The 23598-nt window shown below is 55.1% G+C and overlaps 1 protein-coding gene across 2 annotated transcripts; it reads left to right on the top strand.

The window, feature by feature from the left end:
* The first annotated feature begins 7131 nt into the window (after positions 1–7131).
* On the top strand, positions 7132–21928 carry KCNN4 (potassium calcium-activated channel subfamily N member 4). 2 transcript variants are annotated; one of them, XM_069551001.1, is made up of 9 exons: positions 7132–8703; positions 11825–11920; positions 13162–13592; positions 15775–15910; positions 18864–18974; positions 19092–19210; positions 19611–19680; positions 20901–21068; positions 21326–21928. In XM_069551001.1, exons 1-8 carry the CDS (start codon positions 8545–8547, stop codon positions 21063–21065), a joined length of 1287 nt encoding a protein of 428 aa, XP_069407102.1. In that variant the 5' UTR covers positions 7132–8544; the 3' UTR covers positions 21066–21068; positions 21326–21928. The 2 variants fall into 2 exon arrangements, with proteins under 2 accessions (XP_069407102.1, XP_069407103.1); XM_069551002.1 differs by lacking the exon at positions 7132–8703 and adding an exon at positions 9168–9597.
* Positions 21929–23598: the final 1670 nt, after the last annotated feature.

Below are 23598 nucleotides of genomic sequence, written 5' to 3'. Positions count from 1 at the left end.
GTCCAGTGTCTGGATCCCGCTCCCATCGATCACCCTTCTCCTATGAGTCCCTTGCCCTCCTCAGGTTAATGCAAATGGGAGCCTAGGTCAGCACCAAGGATAGATCTACACACTGGGTCTCAGAACCACAGACAGCAACTCAGCTAATAAGTGGGACAAAGGACACTGCAATGAGGAAACGACATCCTTCCCACTTCCAGGAGGGTGTGGTACAGGGTGAGAGGGCAGAGTCAAAGGAGAGCCAATCAGTACTACTGAATGAGAGCAGTCCTTCAACCAATAGCCACTGAGCACCTCCTGCGCCCACCGCTGTTCTAAACGTTCGGGATGGCAAAATCCCTGTCCTGAACAACTTGAAAGAGAAGAAAACAGGGTCATTTAATAATCCTAAGGGCCATGATAAAGACATAGTAATGAGATGTGATACAGAGTTATTTATGAGGCAGGAGAGAACCATTTCTAAGTTGTATTTTGTTTTCTGGTATTTTTGTGGCGGGGAGAGGTGCTGTGGAATCTTAGTTCCCTGACCATGCCACTTGCATTGGAGGCTTGGAATCTTAATCACTGGACCACCTGGTAAGCCCCAAAGGGAAGTGGATCTTTTTTTTTAGGTTGCACTGGACAGCACGCTGAACTTCCCCCACCAGGAATCAAACCCACAGCCCTTGTGGTGGAAGCACAGAATCTTAGCCACTGGACTACCAGGGAAGTCCAGGGACCATTTCTGAAGAAGTGGTCAAGGAAGAGACTATATTGAACAGAGAACTGGATGAAGTAAAGAAATGATCCAAGAGGAGACTGAAGATCAAAGCATGCAGGCAGAGAAAAGTAAGCACCAAGGTGTTGAGGCAGGAAACAGCACGGCATGTTTGAGGATCAGCAAGAAGGTCAGTGTGGTGGCGCAAAGTGAGTGAAAGGGAACGTGGCCATAGGGGTTTTAGTAAGATAGACAAGATAGGAATAGACATACAGAGAGAAAAAGATAAAGAGAGATGGGGAAATAGGAAAGACAAGCAGAGACTGAAACAGTAAAAGCAAGACCCAGAGGCAAAAAGAAATTAAGGACTTCCCTGGTGGTCCAGTGGTTAAGACTCTGCATTTCCAAAGCAGGGGGCACAGGATGGATCCTTGGTAGGGGAACTAAGATCCCACATGTTGCACAGTGTTGCCAAAAAATAAAAATAAATTTAAAAAGAGAGAAACAAAATAACACTAGCTATAATTTGTAAACTGTAATTTCTATTATCTATTGCATTACCTATTCACATATACATATTTATGGGCTTCCCTTGTGGCTCAGGTTCGGTCCCTGGGTTGGGAAGATCCCCTGGAGGAGGGCATGGCAATCCACTCCAGTATTGCTGCCTGGAGAATCCCCATGAACAGAGGAGCCTGGCAGGCCACAGTCCATGGGGCTACAAAGAGAGAGCGTCACATGACTGAGTGACTAAGCACAGCACACAGCATATTCATATATACATACTTTTATGATGAAACACTTCAAACAGAAAAGTGAACAGAAAAGTGTAATATTTATTGTTTATTGTATAACGAACCACTTCAAAATTTGGTGTCTTCTTTTTGATAATTCATTGTATTTTTATTCTATTTTTAAAACGTATTTATTTTTAGTTGGAGGATAATTGTTTTCGTGTTGGTTTCTGCCATACATCAACAGGAATCGGCCATAGGTATATGTATGTTCACTCCCTCTAGAAAGATGGTACTGATGAGCCTATCTGTGAATCTGCAGGGCGGCAATGAAAATGCAGACATACTTGTGGACTCCGAGGGGGGCGGGGAGGGGAGGGGGCGGAATGAATTGAGAGAGTAGCAGAATTTAGTGCCTTAAAGCAAAAAGTTACTTCTCATGATTCTGGGGGTTGACAAGGCAATCCTGCTGATTCCTCTGGAATTTACGCATGCAACTGCAACAGATGGGGCTGGGCTGGGGCTGCGGCCAGGGTGCTTTGTACCTCCTCTGCAAGGCCGCTTCATGGGACAAGCTTGGGCTTCCTTACAGCATGGAGTCTTAGAGTTCCAGCTTTTCGTTCTCTTCAGAACTGGACCTGGATCTGGCCCAGCGTCATTTCTGCTACATTTCTATGAGTCGAAGCAAGTCACAAGCCAGCAGATGGAAGGAGAAAGGACACAGAGTCTACCTGTTGGAGGGAGACGCCACCTGCCAGCACAAAGGAGGAGGAATTACTGGAGCCAGCTTGGGAGACAAAGTGCCACAGGGGCTTAACATATGCCAGGCCCTCTGTGTGTGTGTGTGTGTGTGTGTGTGTGTGTGTGTGTGTGTGTGTGTACTTAGTCGCTCAGTTGTGTCCCCATGGACTATATAGCCTGCCAGGCTCCTCTGTCCATACATTTCCCAGGCAAGAATACTGGAGTGGCTTGCCATTTTCTCCTCCATGGGATCTTCCCAACCCAGGAATGGAACCTGCATCTATGTCTTCGACTGGTAGGCAAACTCTTTACCACTGAGCCATGGGGAGCTGCACCTAATCCTCAAGCAACCTTGCGACACAGGGTATAATCACCCTAATTTCACAGGTCTCACAGCACACACAGCTAGGGACAGCAGAGCTAGACATGAACCTGGGCCTGTCTCTAAACAAGGCTGTATGTGTGTTATTCTGTTCCACCCAAAAAAGTCAGTAACGGTGGCCGTGTCAAGATTTAACCCAACTGACCCAAAGTCTCTAAACACCCAGATTGTGAGACTGATAGTTTAGTTGTTAAGTTGTGTCCGATTCTTTGCGAACTCTTTTGGACTCTAGCCTGCCAGGCTCCTCTGTCCATGGGATTTCCCAGGCAAGGATACTGGAGTGGGTTGCCACTTCCTTCTCCAGGGGATCTTTCTGACCCAGAGATCGAACCCTGGTCTGCTGCACTGCAGGCGGATTCTTTAAATATACATATATATGACTTAATAAAACAAATTGTTTTTAATTGGTAGGGAACACAGAAATACAAAGGATAGTATAAAAACAAAGAGGCATGCATTTGGAGACAAAGACCAGGAGACAGAAACTCAGAAGCAAGGCCAGTGAGTACAGAGAGAGAAAAGCAGATTCACAGAGACAAAGCAAAAGCAAGAGACAGATTGACAGAACCACAGGCTCTCCCTCTTTAGCCAGGAAGCTCCATGGGGCAGGGATTTTGTCTGTGTTGTTATTACTGTACCCCAAATGCTTACAGCAGTATCTGACACTCAGTAGGTATTCAACAGATGGATTGTTTAGTCCCTAAGTCATGTCGCTAAGCCTGCCAGGCTCCTCTGTCCATGGGATTTCCTAGGCAAGAGTGGAGTGGGTTGCCATTTCCTTCTCCAGGGGATCTTCCTGACCCAGGGATCGAACTCTCCTCTCCTGCATTGCAGGCAGGTTCTTTCCCTGGTGGCTCAGATCGTAAAGAATCCGCCTGCAATGCAGGAGACCCAGGTTCCATCCCTGGACGATCCTCTGGAGAAGGGCATGGCTACCCACTCCAGTATTCTTGTCTGGAGAATTCCATGGATAGAAGAACCTGGCAGGCCATGGGGTTACAAAGAGTTGGACATGACTGAGCAACTAACACTTTTTTTTTTCCTTTACCGTCTGAGCCACCAGGGAAGCCTAACAGATGAACATTATACTGGAAATGAGTTTGGGTAAGCTCCAGGTGTTGGTGATGGACAGGGAGGCCTGGCATGCTGTAGTCCATGGGGTCGCAAAGAATCGGACACGACTGAGCGACTGAACTGAACTGAGACTGGAGAAACAGAGAACATGCAGTTCCCCCAAAATACCGCCAGGTGGCAGGATCCCCAGGCCCTGACGCCTCCTGATGTGTAAATCCAAAAGACAGCGGTTGGAGGATTTGACGCCACAGGCCTCAGACTTTCAGGATGTCTTCCCCCGGGGCTGAGCCCCGCCTTTCCCTGCACGAGCCCTGGGCGAGGAGTGACCTTTCCGTCTGAGACAACCTCTTCACCCGCTCCACCACCCTGCCGAGTTAAACACCTCTTTGTCTTGGCCCCTTCCGGCTGCGCCCCAAGGCATGTGGGTCCTTTCCAGGCCCGGAGATGGGGCTGGGATGAAGGTGGGGCAGCTGGGAGGAGGCCAAGTGAAAGTCCTAAGGACTTGCAAATAAGTTCTAGTCTTCCCGGACCAGCGCTGCGGGATTGAGGCCCGCTCCGCCCCCAGACCCAGGGGTCTAGGCCCCAGCCCCTCCTCCCGAAGACCCAGGATCCAGACCCCCCAGCCCCTCCTCCCGAAGACCCAGGATCCAGACCCCCAGCCCCTCCTCCCTCAGACCCAGGAGTCCAGACCCCCAGCCCCTCCTCCCTCAGACCCAGGAGTCCAGACCCCCAGCCCTTCCTCCCCCAGACCCAGGGGTCCAGGCCCCAGCCCCTCCTCCCCTCAAAGTCCCAGGCTGCAGCCCCACCCCCTCCTCAGGGCAGAGACCTCCTCTGGAGCTTCCCCTCCCTCTCTCTTCAGAGACCCCTCTCCCCCTGCACTCCCCGCTCCAGGACTGAGAACAAGGCTGAGTCACAGGAAGCACCAGGGCCCTGAGTCACCAACCCCCTCTCTGGGCTGCAGGGAGCTGGCTCTGGAGCTGCGTGTCCTACCAGCTGACCCCCACAGCCCAGAACTTCCCTGTGGAGGCAGGTGCCCTTCCCACTGAACCTCGGCTGCCCACCCTGGCATCTGCCCCGCCTGCCTTCTCTCCGCCTTTCTCTTTTGGTTTTGGTCTCTTTGGAGGCAAAATTCCCCTCTGCTCCACCTTCCAAGTCTTTGGTTCTGACTCCTGCTTTCTCCTCACCTTTGGGTCTTCTGTCTCCATCGCTCTGAGTTTGTAAAAAGAAAATCCCCTCCCCCCCACCTCCCACCTTCCCTCCCTCTGTTCCTTCTCTGTCTGTCTGTCTCTCTGCCTCCCTCTCCTCTGGCTACATTCAAGCTCTCATTATTGTCTCTCTCCCCTCAGTGTTTCACAGTTGCCCGCACGGGCGCACGGAGGCAGTGCAGGGCCTGCGGCTAGGAGCCCCATCTGTGGCTACCGACCCTCTCAGGCAGCTGCAGGCTGGGTGTCTCTGGCCTTTGGCCCCTGACGCGAGGCGGAGGTGGAACGGGGAGGGGGAGGCAAGGCCGTCCCCAGCTGTGTCCCTGAACAGGAGAGGGAAACTGAGGCAGAGATGAGCTTAGAGAGGTCCAGAGACACAGAGCTCTAGAGACAGAGAGAGGATGAGACAGACAGCAAGACACAGAGACCTGGAGTGGGGGTGGGGATCCTCTGAGGTTCAGTGGTTAGGACTCTGCGCTCTCCCTGTTGAGGACCTGGGTTCAATCCCTGGTCGGGGAACTAATACCCCACAAGTCACGTGGCACAACCGAAAAAGAAAGAGAGACAGAGCCCGGAAGACAGAGACACAGACAGTGGGAACACTGAGGAGGGGCATGGACGCAGAAGGACGAGGACAGGGAGAGAGAAAAACAGAAAAGCAGAGGGGTCGCCGGGGATCACCTATATATGGAGTCTTAAAAAACCGGCACAAACAAACTTACAAAACAGATACAGAGTCAGAGACACAGAAAACGAACTTACGGTCACCAAGGTAAAAGGAAAGTGAAGTTGCTCAGTCGCCTCCGACTCTTTGCGACCCCATGGACGGTAGCCTACCAGGCTCCTCCGTCCATGGGATTTTCCAGGCAAGAATACTGGAGTGGGCTGCCATTTCCTTCTCCAGGGGATCTTCCCCAGCCAGGGATCGAACTCTGGTCTCCCGCATTGCAGGCAAAAGGAGGTGGGATAAATTGGGAATTGGGGATGAACGGATACCCACTCCTGTATATAAAATAGAGAAACAAAAAGGACTTACTGTATAGCATAGGGAACTACATTCAAGATCTTGTAATAACCTATCCTGGAAAAGAATCTGAAAGAAAATGTACATTTACACACGCACACACATATATATAACTGAATTACTTGCTGTACACCAGAATCATTGGAAGTCAACTGTACTTCATAAAAATGTTAAAAAGCAGTGAGACAGAGATGCTGAGAGACACAGAGACACCAATAGAAGCAGAGTGAGAGAGAGAAACGGAACCACACAAATGCAGACTCAGAGGTACTCTGAGAGAGCGCGAGCCGGGAGAGACAGAGGGGCTTAGAACAGAGGAAAACAGAGACCGAGAAAGACAGCCGGAGACAGAGATAAAGAGGAACCCGGAGGCTTCCAGAGTGGGAGAGACAAGAGGAGTCGCGGAGAGGCCCCGCGGAAGCCGAGAGGGAGGAGAGGAGAAATGGAGGGCTGCAGGTGGGCGGCTGGGGCAGCGGGCTGCAGTCTTGTGACCGCCCAGAGGCGGCAGCGTCTCCTCCGAGCCGGCACACGCGTGCGTCTCCATCAGCCTCCCGCCGCGTCTCAGCCTCTCATCCCGAGTGGGAATCACACGCGCGGCACGGGGCAGCGCCCCAGCCTAGGTTGTGTTTTTGTCACCGGGTGTGTCTGAGTTTGCGGTTTGGTGCCTCTGGGCGTGTCTGTGTGGGTTGTGTTGGTGTGACGCCAGGCATGTCTGTGTGTGTCTCATTGCTCGGTGGCTGGCGGGTCCATGTTCCTGCTTGACATATGACTCCGGGGAAGGGAGAAGGGTTAAAGTCTTGGGTGTCCCTCCTCCCCACCCAGAGTGGTGTCCGTGGGTCCACGGGCCACACCCTGAGAGGGCTTTTGTGTCACCCCGCCAGCAAGTCCTCGTGCGTTGCTGCGGGAGGGCTTTGACCTGTGCCCAGCTGTCTCCAGCAGAGACCCCTGCGGGACTTCTATGCTGCTGCCCGTGGGCACGTGGCTGTCACTCTGGGAGTCGTCATGCATCACTCTGCGCTGCATTTGCTATTCTGTACATCAGCACACGTGTTGTGTCTCTTCATAGGCTTTGTGTGTGTAAAAGTTGTGTCTCACTCAGCAGTGTGACACGGTGCTCTCCTTCAAGGTGTATGTCCATGTTGGGGGCCTCTCATCTCCCTGCCAAGGACGCAGCCCAGGGACCACTCTCAGAGTGTTGTGACCATGTGGCTGTCTGTTACACTGTACCGGAGGGTGTCCCCCGGTGCTGTGTGGGTGTTGGTGCCGGCCTAGGTGACGGGCGTGTCAGTGGGCCTCGTCCGCCGGTTCACGGGACAGTGTCTGTGCCGGGCAGACTGCATCAGCGCTTTTCATCATGATGTCTTGGCGTCGTGCCGTGTGTATGTGGTGTTGGTGTGGCCCCTGGTGTTGGAGTGTATCATGTGCATGGGTGTGGAATGTGCTGTCTGTCAGTCTGGGGCAACGGTTGGTGTTCTATTCCGCGTACGTGGCTCTTGGGCATCAGGGCCTATGTAGCCTGTGTGCCGGGCCTCCCTCCCCCGGGTACCATTCTGTTGTGTCCTGGGTGATGCAACGAAACAGCTCAGGACGTCTTACGGGGCGGGTGCCACCTGGGTTTCTGTGTGTGGCCTGGGTTTCTGTGTGTGCCTGTGGGCCTTTCCCTACACGCATCCTTTCCTACTGTTCTCTGACTGTGTATTTGAATGGCAGCGTGTGCTCCGGGTATATTGTGTGTTGAGGTGAATCCGTGTGTGTTGTGAGTCATTCCGTGAGCATACGTGCTGCAGTCACTGTGCTAGGTGAGTGCTGACTGCGATGGGTGTGTCACTAAATGTGTGTCTGCATGTACTGGCTGCTGGTCCACGGATGTGTGATGGCTGCGTGCCTTGTTCGTACAGATATGCTGTGCGTGGCACTGGGGGATTGCTAAGTCAATACAGATTGCGTGTTTGTGGAACACTCGTATAGGTCGTGTTTGTGTAGCTACTGACGGGCATCATCCCACGTGCCGTGTCTGAGTGTGGCTGTTTGTGTCAGACGATGTTGTGCCAGTTTGGACTGTGATGTCTGTGCTTCTGTGTGGACAATATTTGGGTGGCCCTGGGTGCCACGGGGACGCTGCCTGCTCGCTAAGTGCCGGCGTGTGTCACACCGTGTGTGTGTGGTGTCTGGGTGTGGCTATGGCTTTCAGAGCTTGTCGGGAGTTGTGAGTCACTCGGTGTCAGTAGTGTTGTGTGCCCATGGGTGTGAGGTTCCGTCTCTGGCCATGCCATGGTTCAGGGTGTAGTGTTGCGTGGTGTCCGGGTGTGGCCCAGAGTAGGTGTGTATTATATGCTGCAGACCGCTGTGTGTCACAAAGCCCATTGTGTGTTGGTGTGTGTGTGTCTGAATCCACGTGGATGCACGCCTCTTCCTTGCTCTGCCCTAAGACACACCCCCGCCCCTCCTTAGTCTGAGAAGGGGGGTTGGGGAGCCTCCCCTCTGCCCGGGGGCCTCCCCAGCACCTCCCCGCCCTGCCCAGCAGTCACCACCTCCCAGAGGGCACAGACTCTGCTGCACCTCAAAGCACAAGCCCAGAGCAAGGGAGCAGAGCAGGCCGGGGGCCTCAAGCCACCGTGGCTGCCCTCTGTGTGCTGCGAGGTGGGGGACCCTGGGCAGGAAGCTGGCTGGGCCCCAAGACCCCGGGAGCCATGGGCGGGGAGCTGGTGCCGGGCCTGGGGGCCCTGCGGCGGCGAAAGCGCCTGCTGGAGCAGGAGAAGAGTCTGGCCGGCTGGACGCTGGCACTGGCAGGAACTGGCATTGGGCTCATGGTCCTGCATGCGGAGATGCTGTGGTTCGGGGGGTGCCCGGTGAGTGGAGGGTAGAGGCAGAGACTTCTAGTCTTGAAGGAGGAGGGGCTGGGGGCCAGGACTCCTGGGTCTGAGGGAGGAGGAGGCGCTGGGGGCTGAGACTCCAGGGTCAGAGGGAGGTGGGGCCGGGGACCCCCGGGTCTGAGAGTGGAGGAGGTTGAGCGCTGGACTCCTGGGACCCAGGGAGGGAAATGGTAGGGGGCCCCCTCTGCAGATGGAAGGGAAGAGGGGTGACAGGGTGTCAATTTGAAGATACTGCAGTCAGGCAGTTGGAGGTCCAAGGGGTGGCTGGTCAGATACTGGAGTCTCCTAAGAGCAGATTAGGGGAGGGGTAGCCCCAGGTTCAGTGAAGGGAGGGTGAGGAGAAAGGCTGACTTCTTCCACTAGGTGGAGGCTCCTTGGTCCTTATCTGAACTCAAATGTTTGCCCAGTATCTCAGAGGCAAAGGGCAGAGATGGAAAAAACTGGCTGGGGTTGGGGGTGCTGGTTGGGGGGGAAGAAGTATCCCCCCAGCCCCGCTGCCAATTCCATCTCCATCATTGAGAAGCTCAGCTTCCTCAGAATTTATTTAGTCTGAGAAATAAGGGAGAAGTAGGTTTCTCGTAGGCTGGTCTCCTGGGTCCCGGGGAGGAGAGGCTGGGGGCCTGGGCTCCTGGGTTTGGAGGGGAGGGCGCCTTAGAGGATGTGCAGGGGCAGAGGCGCGGACTTGGAGGATAGTGTGAATAGGGAAGGAAAGGACAGGTGGGCCGGGACAGGTCTGAGCAGGCTTCCAGCACATTCCAGCCCGGGTCCGGGCTGTGATGGGGGCAGATGAAGGACACGGGTCAGAACTGGCAGCTGGAGGACGGGACGGAATTGCTCAACAGGAAAGGAGGGGCTGCAGATCTGTCTGGGGTAAGGGGCGTGGAAGCGTGGAACTGGGCTCATCAGGGGGGCCCTGGATTTGAGGGTAAGGTGAGGGCATTCCCAGGGACAAGGCTCAGGCTTGGATTTGGGAGTGGGAGAGGCAGGCAGCTTTGAAGTGCCCAGGAGCCCCACAGAGGGTCGGGGCAGGCTGGCTTCCTCTGGGCGGGTGAGGGCAGCGGGCACTGAGGGGGTGGGGCCGCCGAAGCCCTGGCCAACAGGAAGCATGGCTCAGCTGACCCGCGCTCCCAGGCTTCAGCACCCCGCCCAGCAGGGGAGGTGAGGCTAAGGGGGCAGATGCGATGGGTCGGGGGTCTTTCCTTCACCATCCAGGCCCTCCGCCCTCTCACCTCCCCCTGCTTCCCTCCACCGCCCACCAGGCTGCTGCCTCCAGCAGGGCGACTCTGGCATCTGCTGCCTCCAGCAGGGCGACTCTGGCATCTGCTGCAGCTCTCTGGGGCCATTTTGTCAACTGGAAACTGGGGATGAGGGTTGAAATAGATGACCTGAAGGGTCCTCCTCAGCCCCCTTTCTATGACCGCCTTGACAATACCCATGCCCTCTCCCCACCTCCATCACAATCCATCGCAATCTATGAATTCATTCTGCAGGGATCCAGACACCTGCTGGTAGCAGGGAGGGGCTGGAGGAGAGGCGAGGCCCGCGCCCACTGAGACAGCGGAACATGACCGATGCAGCCGGGCAGGAGAGGGAGGGTGGTGAGGGGTACCGAGAGGCTACCCAGGTGGTGCTAGTAGTAAAGAACCCGCCTGCCAATGCAGGAGACATAAGAGACGCTGTTTTCATCCCTGAGTTGGGAAGGTCCCCTGGAGGAGGGCATGGCAATCCACTCCAGTATTCTTGCCTGGAGAATCCCATGGACAGAGGAGCCTGGCGGGCTACAGTCCAAAGGGTCACAAAGGGTCGGACACGACTGAAGCGACTCAACACACGCACAAACACACAGAGGCAGAGATACACAGAAAGACGAAGACAGAGAGAGACCAAGGCAAAGATGCGGTGAGAGACAGCGTGCTACAGACAGAGAAGGGGGTGCAGGATTCGGGGCAAAAGGAATTGAAAGGAGAGAGGACCTCCAGAGAAGTAGACAATGGAGCTGGGAAAGGCTGGGTCAGGTGGGGCGCTGGTTGAGACAAACTAAAGAAAGGGACAGGGAGCTGGGGAGCCATAGAAGGATGAGGGGGTGGGGGAGGGCTAGGGACAACAGCACCATTGTTCAGGGAGGGGTGGGGGGGCAGGCCCCCCGGGGCAGGAAACTGGCCCTTTTCCCCTGCACAGGGGCGGGGCCCTGGCTGGCAGGGAGAGCTGGCAGCGTTCTAGAAGAAACAGGTGCTGAGCTCATTGGGGGCGCCCAGGTGACCCTTTCTCCCAACATCACCTTCCAGGCAGGCACCCCCTCCCAGCCCCTCCTAGGGAATCCAGCAGTCCCATTCCCCTCTAAATCTCTCCCTTAAGAATTCTAGATTCCTCCAAGATATAGACGCACAAAGAGAGGGAAAAAAACTTCCCGTGGTTTCTGGAGGCCATGTGCTTCCGGCCAGATCTGCCCTGGGCTTGGAGCCAGGAGAGAGGGCAGGAGGTGGTAGGGGGGAAGGGACACACAGGGCAGGACTGGAGGCCTTTCTCAGAGCTGGGATTGGGGTCTCAGGGACCCCAGGGAATGAGGGCAAGGGAGGGTGTCATTCATTCCTTGGGGACTGAGTGACAGTTTCTAGGCTCCTTAGGAATTGGGTTGCTGGGTGGGGGGAGACTTGAAGTTGCTTTCTAGGGCAGAGACCAGCTGGGGAGGAAGGGAAGAGGAGGGACACTCTTTAGAGGCTAAATGTCTGTTTCTAGACACCCCTCCGCCAACTGAGAACTATTTTTGATGGGGACCCATAAGCGGCAGTTAGGAAGGAATGTGCATTTTGAGGTCTTCTCTCAGGGGTGTGGTCTTAGGCTGAGGAGGAGGATGAACCCTACGTCTAGGCCAGGGCTGTCCCCTTAGGAAGGAAGAGGGTGCTCTCCTTGGGGACCCGATGACAGTTCTGAGGCTTCCCCAGACCTGGAGGCATCAGGAGACAGCTGGACTGGGGGTGGGGTTAGGAGCCTAGGAATGAATGGGAAGGGAGAAGGGTTGGTGGTTTGGGAGGAGGGTAGAGGGGGCAGAGCCGGTGGAGACCTAGGATCTCATCCCTTTCTCTCTCCCTCCCAACAGTGGGTGCTCTACTTGTTCCTGGTTAAATGCTTGATCACCATTTCCACGTTCCTGCTCCTCTCCCTTATTGTGGCCTTTCACGCCAAAGAGGTCCAGGTAGGGCAGGCCCCGCCCCCAGCCCCTTCTTGCTCCCCTCAGCCCCCACCACGCCCTGTCGGCTCACACTTTCCAGCCTGCTGGGCTGAGTAATGAGCTTCCTCCACCCTGAGATGCATCCACACCCTTATCTACCCGGAGGGGACGAACCATGGACAACAGACAGAGCCTCCCAGAGCAGCCCTGACCTTCCTCCACCTGCTGCCCTCTGACTCACCTGGCAGGCACATCTGTAGGTGCTGAGAGTTCCTGCCCCCAGGCCTCTCTGTCCACTCTAGCTCCAGGCTGCCTCACACCAGGCCCAGCCTCCCAGATCTCCCTTTTTCAACCCTTGGGCCCCCACCTGTTCCGGTCCCAACAACTCAGATCCTAGTTATGTGCCTGAAGTCCTTCCCCACGCCTGAGCTCCACACCTCTGTGCCAATGACCCCCAGATCCAGGCGCCCTTCCCACCCACGTCCCACCTCCCATCACATGTCTCAATCCACACTGGGCTCCCCACCCCTTCCCCTCTCCTCCCATCTTCCACACCCCCAGATCCTGTTCCCTTCCGCCACAACCTTGGTGTATAAAATGAGGGATATTGGCCGAGTGTGGTATGCCCCTTGCAGAGACTGGCATACAAGACATGCTCAGTAAGAAGCACACCTTATCATTCATAGCAGTCATTTCAAGTAGTTAAGCGGCCTGCCCAGCTGTGCAGCTGCACCTGAGCGCCCTGGGCCTCAGTTTCCACATCTATAAAATGGGGGTAAGAATACCTTCAGTCTCACTGTCTTGTGACCATTCCAGGAGTCACAACACCAAAGGGTGCCCCGCATGTGTTGGCTATTGTCACTGTAATGGGATGATGCCAGTTACACTGCTGGGTCCCCAGAGACAGGAGTAAGCCTGGCTCCATGGGTGTGGAATGTAGGCTCCTGGGAGGAAGGCGTTTTTGTCTTGTTCACCCATATCCTCAACATATCTCAACGTCGGGCACACAGTAGGCACTCAATAAGTGTTCCTGGGCTGGAGGTTCTGGAAGTAGGCTGCGCGAGACACGGGAGTGAAGGTGGAGAGATGTCTTCCTCGGGTCCTGCCGTGTCCCTTCCCCACCCTCCCCGGCCCCAGGCCCTGCGCTATCTGCCTCCCTCTGCGGCCCCGCGGGTGCGCCCCCCTTATCTCCTCGCGCAGGCTGGGGAGCGGGCGCCTGACCTTCGCGTGACTCCCTCCTTCTCCGTCCGTCCTCCTCCCCGCAGCTGTTCATGACGGACAACGGGCTCCGGGACTGGCGCGTGGCGCTGACCGGGCGGCAGGTGGCGCAGATCGTGCTGGAGCTGGTGGTGTGCGGGCTGCACCCGCCGCCGGTGCCGGGCCCGCCGTGCGTGCTGAGCTCGGGGTTCCCGAAGACCGCGGCCACGCAGTCCTGGCCCAGCTTCCTGGACCAGGGGGAGGCGCTGCTGTCGCTGGCCATGCTGCTGCGCCTGTACCTGGTGCCCCGAGCCCTGCTCCTGCGCAGCGGCGTCCTGCTCAACGCCTCCTACCGCAGCATCGGCGCGCTCAACCAGGTCCGCTTCCGCCACTGGTTCGTGGCCAAGCTGTACATGAACACGCACCCCGGCCGCCTGCTGCTCTGCCTCACGCTTGGCCTCTGGCTCACCACCGCCTGGGTGCTGTCGGTAGCCGAGAGGTGAGGGTGCCAGGGCGGGTGGGGATGGAGGGTACCTGGAGCCTCTGGAGGAGCCGCTTACAACCACGCTTGCCCTGCACGGTGGTACAGATCAGGACTCCCCGGGACCAGCCCGCGGAGAAAGCTATCTGTCCACACTCTTATGCAGCAGGGTGGGAAGAACCAACAGACCAGCCCCAAAGCCTTTCGTCCGCTTGCAGCCTCCAGTCTCCCCCACCCCAACCCCCCAACACACATATACCCTAGGAAGCCCTGCCCTTCCTGCCTCAAATCTCTCCTGCTTCCAGAGTCCAGGTATAATGCAGGCACTGGGGCCTGGCTGGCCAAGGGTTGCACCTGCTTTGAAGGAAGGAGACTTTCTGCTTTTCCAAATTAGCTCACCTGCACTGGTAGGTGCTGCTAACCACCCCAGGGCTGCCCTGGAAGAAATTCCCAGCTGCCTGCTGGACTCTGACCTGATGCTGGAACTGTACCCCATCAGGGCCTGCACTTACCTTTGTTGTTGCTTTAGTCACCAAGTCCTGTCCGACTCTTTGCGACCCCATGGACTGTAGCCTGTCAGCCTCCTCTGTCCCTGGGGTTTCCCAGCAAGAATACTAGAGTCAGTTGCTATTTCCTTCTCCAGGGATCTTCCCAGTCCAGAAATTGAACCCACGTCTCCCGCATCAGCAGATGGATTCTTTACCACTGAGCCACCAGGGAAGCCCCATTTATCTTACAGATAAAAGAAATTAGGGGTAATCTTAGCCAGTGGTTCTGGGACCAGCAGCATCTCCTGGATTCAGTTCAGTTGCTCAGTTGTGTCTGACTCTTTGCGACCCCATGGACTGCAACACGCCAGGCCTCTCTGTCCATCACCAACTCCTGGAGTTTACTCAAACTCATGTCCATTGAGTCTGTGATGCCATCCAACTGTCTCATCCTCTGTCGCCCCCTTCACCTCCTGCCCTCAATCTTTCCCAGCATCATGGTCTTTTCCAAAGAGTCAGTTCTTTGCATCAGGTGGCCAAAATATTGGAGTTTCAGCTTCAGCATCAGTCCTTCTAATGAATATTCAGGACTGATTTCTTTAGGATGGACTGGTTGGATCTCCTTACACTCCAAGGGACTCTCAAGAGTCTTCTCCAACACCACAGTTCAAAGCATCAATTTTTCGGCACTCAGCCTTCTTTATAGTCCAACTCTCACATCCATACATGACTACTGGAAAAACCATAGCTTTAATTAGACGGACCTTTGCTGGCAAAGTAATGTCTTTGCTTTTTAGTATGCTCTCTATCTCCTGGGAACTGGTTGCAAATCCAGATTTGGAGGCCCCACCCATATCTATGGAATCCAAGACTCTAATGGGCGGGACTCAGCAATCTGCTTTTAACAGTTAATTCTGATGCTGGCTCAAGTTTGAGAACCTCTAGTTTAGTACATCAAGCAAAGGATTCTTGAGGGGAGGTGGAGAATGGGACCATCTGCCCTGAGATTTCTCCTCTCTGAGCTTCTGAGAGGCGGAAGTCCACAAACTGGAGTGTACTTTGGGCTGAAGTAGGGGGTGGGGTGTTTAACGATACATTCAGTCCCCACCTCTGGGCACTAACTTAGTGGTTTTGAGGTTTCTGGGACCCTGGTGAATGATGCTTTCTATGCTCTGGGCTAACTATGGGTCAGAGTTAGACACATCCTGATTTTCAGTCCTTTCTATAACTGGACCTAAATATCCCCTTCCATGAAGGGTGGGGAAAGAAGAGAGTCCCCCCGCCAAAGCCTTTTTAGAGTCCCACGTTTTTAGTCCTGACAGAGCCACCTGTAGGCAACAGAGAATCTTTGTGGAAATCAGAAAACCCACCCTTTCTCTGGGTGGAGGCAGTTCCCTGCCAGGGACTGACAAGTGAGCTTCAGGTTGGGTTTCCTCCCCCTTTCAATCCCTCAGTCACATTAAATGCAGCAGCCCTGGTAGCCTAGCTGAAACCAAATGGTCTTGGGAATTGACAGGATCCAGGTTCAAAGCCCACAGTGACTGAGCATCTTGTCTAGGTCACACAGCAAAGAGGAGGCCAGGCAGGCTTGCCAAAGCCAGGCAAGCTTTGAGTGCTTTTTTTGAGTGCTTTTTTTGAGTGTGGGTGAGTGCTAAGAAAAAGGGTATCAAACACCACAGGAACCCCAGAACTAACCCGCTCTTCCCCTATAGGCAGGCCGTGAATGCCACCGGGCACCTTTCGGACACACTGTGGCTGATCCCCATCACATTCCTGACCATTGGCTACGGTGATGTGGTGCCAGGCACCATGTGGGGCAAGATTGTCTGCCTCTGCACTGGGGTCATGGTGAGTACATCCACTCAGGGACTCCTGCACTGCACACTGCTCACCCCCCGGGCCCCAGGAAACCATGGAGCCAACTGAGGCACTCAGGGACACCCCAGGGAACTTGGGTGTCTGGAGCCCCACAGCCTCACTCCCTGTCCAGGACACAGTCGTTGTGGTTCAGATGCTAAGTCGTGTCCAACTCTTTGCAACCCCATGGACTATAGCATGCCAGGCTCTTCTGTCCTCCACTGTCTCCCAGAGTTTGCTCAAATTCATGTCCATTGAGTTGGTGATGCTATCTGACCATCTCATCCTCTGCTGTCTCCTTTTCCTATTGCCTAAAGGCTCTCCTAGCATCAGAGTCTTTTCCAATGAGTTGGCTCTTCCCATCCAGTGATCAAAAGTATTGGAGCTTCAGCTTCAGCAAGAGTCCTTCCAATGAATATTCAGAGTTGATTTCCTTTAGGATTGACTGGTTTGATCTTGCTGTCCAAGGGGACTCTTGAGTCATCTCCGGCCCCACAGTTCAAAAGCATCAATTCTTTGGCACTCAGCCTTCTTAATGATCCAGCTCTCACATCTGTACACGACTGCTGGAAAAACCATAGCTCTGACTACATGGATCTTCGCTCAGAACACAGACACCAGCCCTATTTCCTTTGAAAATCCCAGGAATCCATCCCCTAAAGTCCTAGCTCTCTCTGGAATCTAGCACCCCAGACCTCATCCTCCTTGGGAACCTCCCAGCCCTTTTTCTCTTTTTCCTCCCAGAATTCAGGAATTCAGCCCTGAGTTCCCCCAAGGCTCAGCATCTTGCTCTCTCCCCTCTTCACCCTCTCAATCATCCAGGACTCAGGGTACCTGGTTTCCCAGTGCCAGGTTCCTTCAGGACCCAGGGATCCAGTCTCCCAGTCTCCTTTAAGGCAATCGCATATAGATATCAGGAGCTTGCCTGTGGGCTCAGGCTGCTTGAGTTCAAATTCTATTTCTGCCACTTCCTAGCTGTGAGTCAGCCATATAATCTTTCTGGGCCTCAGTTTTCTCATCTATAAAATGGGGATGATGATATCAGTGTACTGCTCCTGAGAAGACTAAATGAATTAAACCATGTAAAGGGTCTTAAAAGGGCTTCCCAGGTGGCTCAGTGGGTAAAGAATCTGCCTGCAATGCAGGAGACACAAGAGACACCAGTTCGATTCCTGGGTCAGGAAGATCCCCTGGAGAAGAGCATGGCAACCCACTCAGTATTCTTGCCTGAAGAATCCCATGGACAGAGGAGCCTGACAGGTTGCAAAAAGTTGGACATGACTGAAGTGACTGCGCATAGCACAGCGCAGCACACAAAGGTTCTCAAGCACAGGAAAGGCTCAGGAAATGGGCCAGGGGTGGCGATGGGGAAGCTGTTATTGTAGCTATTCCAAGCACGTGGCTGTCTACTATCCTGGCTCCTGTGCCCTCAAGGATGAGACAGAGGGCTCCCTAAGCCATAGACCCAAGCCTATTCCCCAGAGTTGGCCTCCCTCTGAATCTAGACACCCACCCCCTTCCCTTCATAGACCCAGCACCCAATGCCTTGGCCTCCACCTCCCTATGAGATCTGGCTCCCCTCAAGCTCAGGAATTCAAGCCAACAGCCCCCAGCCCTGATTTGTCCCAGGAAGGACATGCTGAACCCCCGAGTCCTGGGTCCACAGGTGATGCATGGGGTGGCAGGGAAATGCGGCTCACATATACACACAGACACAGACACACACACACACACACACACACACACAGAGTGGTGAGTCCCTGTGACTAGGAAAGAGGGGCAGGGATGCAGCCAGGGACACACTCTCAAAGGGTCAGGGGCCCTCGGGCTGCCTGGGACCTCCTCCTTCATTTGAGAAAGGGAGAAGCTGAGAAAGAAAACTCTCTCATGGTGAGTTTTGCACTAGCTTTGCATTAGAGTTCACAGCCTACTCCCGGCCGAGAGGTTCCAGGGTGCAATAACGGCTAACTTTTATTGGGTCCGTACTCTGCCAGGCTCTGCTCTCAAGGTGCTAACTGACGGAATCCCTGGAGTAATTCTGTGAGGGCGTGCACATTTCACAGATAAGAAGCTCAGGCACTGTGAGATTAGATAACTTGCTCCAAGCTGGGCTTGGAACCCAAGCGGTCCCTGTAGCTAGTAAATTGTTCCGAGGGTCAAAAGCTGAAACATAATGAGATGGGGACAGACTTCAGATGAGTCATTCTAACTCCGGGGACAGTGAGCAGGTGGTACAGGGCAGTTGGGATTTGATGGGGCCTTGATGGATCAGAGGCCTCAAGAAGGAAAGGATGAGAGTGAGGGTTTGGGACAAGGTGCTCAGGCAGGTGAGGGATGAATTGCCTGAGAGGGAGGCTGGGCAGAGAAGGAGTGGCCTGGGCCTTAGCAGACCCTGAGAGCCGGGCTAAGAAGTCTGGGGCCATGGGAGCCCAGAAGGAGATTAGGGTGAGGGGGTCAGGGTCACAGCTGGGTCAGGATGGGGTGAAGGGGAGGCTAGAAATTGTCCAGGAGGGAGAAGATGTGGCCAGAGCTGGGCAGTGTCTGTAGGGGTGGGGAGGAGGGGGAAGAACACCCCCGGTGACCTGATGGCCAACTGGAACGTGGGGAGGCAGGGGTCCTGCAGGAGCGTGAGGTCTGCCCGTCACCCAGCACCAGCCCTTCTCCCCCGTCTCCAATCACACCCTTAACAAAACAGGACATGGTGAAGGTGTAAACACCATGCCCAGGAGCTGCACTCAGATGTGTGATTTTGATCGCAGCTCCACCTCTGGAACCTCTGAGACCTTGGTTCTCTCCCAGGGGGTTTGCTTGTTTGTCAACTAGGGGGGTGGTGCCTGCCAGCTGTGTCTGTTGGGAGGGTTCAGGAGAGAGAGGGAGTTGGTGGCACGCGGCTGGCCCTCGGAGCCCCAGGGCCCCTGTGCCATAACACCTGCTGTGCCCGCAGGGGGTCTGCTGCACAGCCCTGCTGGTGGCCGTGGTGGCCCGGAAGCTGGAGTTTAATAAGGCCGAGAAGCATGTGCACAACTTCATGATGGACATTCAGTATGCCAAAGAGGTGAGCGGGCCTCCAGCACCCAGAACACACCCTCAGAGCCAGGAGTCCAAGTCCCCAGCCCCTCCTCCCAGAGCCCTAGGGCGCCCTCTCCCCTGACCCTGTGCCCCCCACACCCAGATGAGGGAGTCGGCTGCCCGAGTGCTGCAGGAGTCGTGGATGTTGTACAAACATACACGCAGGAAGGAGTCTGGAGCCGCCCGCAAGCACCAGCGCCGGCTGCTGGCCGCCATCAACCGGTGAGGACCTCTGTGTGTGCACACGCCGTGTACAGCCCTGTCTGAGTCTACTCCTCTCTGCAGGGTGTGAGCGTGTGTGTGTGTCCATGTGTGAGCATGAATGCATACCCAGGTCAGGATGCCCGCGTGTGGTCCCACTAAACAGATGCCCACCTGGACGTCACAGTGACTGTGTGTGTGTGATGGTCTCGTTTGCATGTTTCAGAGCCTGCGGGTCTGGCTACCTGGGTCTCTGTGTGGGGGGTGGGCTCATGGGTGCAGCCATTCCCTCCCGCCCCTTCAGTTCTCCGGCAACTTTTCCTCTTTATTCTCCATCTTTGTGAGTCTCTGCTCCCCTCATCCCACCCCTGTGCTAGGCTGCTCTGACCCCCCACCCCCTTCTGTTCGTTTAAACCCCCAGGTTCCGCCAGGTGCGGCTGAAACACAGAAAGCTCCGGGAGCAAGTGAACTCTATGGTGGACATCTCCAAGGTACTGGGACCCCGTGAGAGGGGGTCTAGGAGAAGAGGGAGGTAGGGGGTGGCTGGTAAGAGCTCTGGGCCTGGAATCGGGGACGCTGGCACACAAGGGCACTCAAGGAAGCTCTTGTGGTTGAAGGGACAAACAAACGAATAAGTGAGTGGTGCAATAGAGTTTCTCGTGAAAGGTGCAGCTTCCTTTGAAGCTTAAGGAACTTGTGCAAAGAACTCCAGTGTTTGATGTGAAATTATTCCCATTGTCAAGTTCCCTACATGTGGGTAGATATAAAATTCCTTTCAACTATGACTCTTATACAACCATAAAACCAAAGCAAATTGACAAACGAGGTTCAAACGCAAAGGGCAAAGCAATAAAATGCGAATTAACAGCACCAACACACAGACGAGTGACATTGTTCCGGGAAAACTCAATCTGTGCTGCTGTTGTGAAGAGGAGGAAGGTGGCCAGGAGCGCTGGGCGGGCTTGCCTGGTCAAGGGCTTGCCCTCCTTCTGCTGGGTCTCCTTGATTCTGAAGTGCTTGGGGTCAGTGACGTCACGCCCCGCTGGCTTGGTTAGCAGCTCCTCTTGCTTATCCGGTAGCCTTTGCTTTTTTCTCATTAGTCTGTGACAACTCAAACAGTGGCCCTGGGCCCTGATGCCATGGTAAACACAGCCGCAGGTGCCGGGCCCCTAAACTGCACGGCAGTGGCCTAGATCTGCGGAATCAGCAGGTCCTGATTTCTAAGATTATCCACCTGGCCCCAAACGCGGAAGTCAAGAGTCTTCATAGAAAGCTCCCACGCCCTGAAGGACGAAGCTGTGAATCCTAGTTTGAGAAGGCAGAGAAGGGGCTCTGTGGGTTTTAAAGTCAGACAGCCATCAAGGTCACAAAGATTTAAGTGAGCGCCTACTACATTCTAGGGTCACCCTGATCCAGGCGCTGACTTGGCCATGTCAACTTATCTGCTCCAGGCCTGTTTCCTCAGCTGTTAAAAATGGAAACAGGATTCCCATTCCCGCACTTTTAGGAGGCTTTTAAGCTGCATATGAGGATCACGGGGCCCAGTCGCTGGGCGGTGGCAGGTGGTTGATAAATGGTATAACTGTTATCATTGAGGATAATCTCTCGGGCCTGTAAGGACTTAGGAAATGCTAGTTCCACTGCCTTACTCTGCAGGGCAGGGAGGGAGTCTCCCCCAGGCCCCTGATCCCTCTGACCTCTCTCTGCCCAGATGCACATGATCCTGTGTGACCTGCAGCTCCGTCTGAGCAGCTCTCACCAGGCTCTGGAGAAGCAGATTGATGCGCTAGCAGGGAGGCTGGACACCCTGAGCGAGCTGCTCAGTGCTGCACTGGGGCCGCGGCAGCTTCCAGAACCAAGCCAGGAGGCCACGTAGCTGGTGAGGGGACTGGGACTCGGGCAGGAGAACCTCCTGGAGGAAGGGTGCCCTGTGGCCAGCACCCCATGTGGCTAAGGGGGAGGGGGCTGGAGGGGCTGGAGTTGAGGCCACCGGATCGCTTCTGCTCTGGCTCTGCCTGCGGGGAGGGACACCAAGTTTGGGGCTGGACCGCCCCCCGCCCTCTTTCTTTGCTTGGTCTGTCTCTTCCTCTGGTGTCTGGCCTGCCTTTCTAGCCAACTCTCTGTTCGTCTCCCCAGGACCCATCCAGGAAGAACCAGGCTACCCTTCCCCAGGATTGAGGTCAAGGACATTCTCTCTGCTACTCCTGACCCAGCCGCACATATAAAGACCCCCCTAAGTGTGAGGACTGCTGGGGGCCCCACCTTGGATGGTGAATGCTGAAGGATGCCAGAGGGGATGCTGGATTAAGGAGGGAGGCCGTGGCCCACCCCCCACCAAGGCCCCAGATGGGAAGACGGTCCCCCCTGCCTCACATACCGTCGACAAAAACATCCTCACTCTGCTGCTGTAGATGGCCACCAGCTTTCAGTTGGATGTGGAGGTGCTTGGGGGCTTGGCCTCCTGGGTCCCAGAGGAGGAGAAAGAGGGGAGCAGGGACCCAGAGTCCAGGATCCAGGGCTGCCTCAGTGACCCGCCGGCTGGCCGGCAGAGCTGAAGGAATCAGGCCCGAGGCCGGGACGAGGCAGGAGGCAGCGCCCCCTGGTGGGAGAGCGAGGAGGACACCGTTTCTCCAGAGCTGCAGAGAATTATCTGGTGGGAGAAGGTTGGAGGGGCCAGGGTGCAGCCCACCAGTCTCTGCTCTTATACTTTGCAATAAATGTTAAACAAAGCCAGAAGAAGTTGTTGTTTCTTTCTAAACACATCCACACTCTAAACAGGCAGGTCAGCCAGTGAAAGGCCCTTTTCCTGTCTGAACCTGCTTGGGTGCTCACAGTCGCTACGGCTGTGTTTAACTCTTTGTGACCCTATGGACTATAGCCCGCCAGGCTCCTCTGTCCATGGGGATTCTCTGGGCAAGAACATTGCAGAGGGTTGCCGTGCCCTCCTCCCGGGGATCTTCCCCACCCAGGGATCAATGAGTCTCCTGCATTACAGGCGGATTCTTCACCTCCTGAACAGCTGAGGAAGCCCGCCTGAACCAGCTTTTGCAACTATAAAAGAGGCCTCCGAGAGTACCCTCCCAGGTCTGCAGGCTGGGGAGTCCTCAACACTGTCCCTACCCCTGCCCCAGCCCAGATCTTAGGCTAAGAGCAAGGGCTTTGAATTCAGACAGATTGGGGTTCAAACCTTGGCTCTGCCATCCACTGGCTGTGTGACTTTGGGCAAGTGGCTTCATCTCTCTGAACATTTCACTTCACCTGTGAGATGGGGTCACCTTCCCCCAGGGAGGGGCACAGAGGGTTGGGCATTTAGTAAGAATTCATGAGAGATAATCATTTTTATCAGTGCTACTGATCTTCAGACACAATCAGTACACGGCTGCTCTTTCCTCTGCCCCTCTCTACTCATGGCCCACCAGAACCCAGATGACAACTCATCCATCAGGAGAGTAACGGGAACTCCAAACCATCCCCTGTACTCATTTCTCGTATCTGCTAGGACTTGGCCAGGAAATGGGAAGGGGGCTGGCACTTATGGAGGTCCTCCTGTATGCCCAGCTCTGCGATCCCATTATGTAAGTCACCACCACCTCTGCCTGCCCCGCCCCACCCCAATATACAAATACAGAGACGAAGCTTCGAAAAGAGCAAGGCCCCAAGGGTCTGGCTTCACACCCAGTGCATCCTGAGACTGAGCCTGGCTTGAGGTGAGTCAGAGCCAGAGTGGCCTTGGACCCTGAACCTGGGTCTCACTTCCCACAGCCGCTGCCTTCCACTTTGAGATGCTGATTCATCCCCACTTCCCTTGACTTGTGGGGAAGCCCGGGCTGCGAGTCATCCTTCTCTGCTGAGCTATCTTTGGATTTCCCTGCAAGTCCGCAGCCAGCCCCACCCCTCAGCCCCCAGAGCTAAACTGGGGCTCGCACCACCCACTGCCCCTTCCTCTGGACACCAGCCCACCTGGAGGGCAGAGGAAACAGGAACACTTCAACACCCTCCCCTGCAGTAAGCCCTCTTCAGTGCTGCCAGATCCCTTAATGGGACCACCCTTTCCTAGTTCTACTTGGCTTCACTGGGCAAACTCTTTCCAACTCCTTTGGGCCCCAGCTTACATGTCTCCTCTGCCAGGAAGCCCTCTCTGTCGCTCCCACAGCCCCCTGAACCTGTCTCTATCACAGTAATATTTATTGTGCGAAGTCCCACATTAAATGCTTTATATAAATGATCTCATAAAATCTCTACAGAAGGAAGCAAGGTGGTATTACTGGTCCTGTTATACAGATGGGGAATCCGAGGCACAGAGATTAAGAACCCTACATGACCCCGCAGCAAGGAGATGGCGAAGCTAGGATTTGACCCAGATGGCCTGGCTCTGAAGGCCCAGAGCTTAGCCAATCAGCTCATTCATT

Source organism: Ovis canadensis, chromosome 14 (assembly GCF_042477335.2).
Source record: "Ovis canadensis isolate MfBH-ARS-UI-01 breed Bighorn chromosome 14, ARS-UI_OviCan_v2, whole genome shotgun sequence".
Classification (NCBI taxonomy): Eukaryota; Metazoa; Chordata; class Mammalia; order Artiodactyla; family Bovidae; genus Ovis; species Ovis canadensis.
The sequence above is the reverse complement of the archived record's forward strand: the minus strand, read 5'-3'. Positions and strand labels throughout refer to the sequence as shown.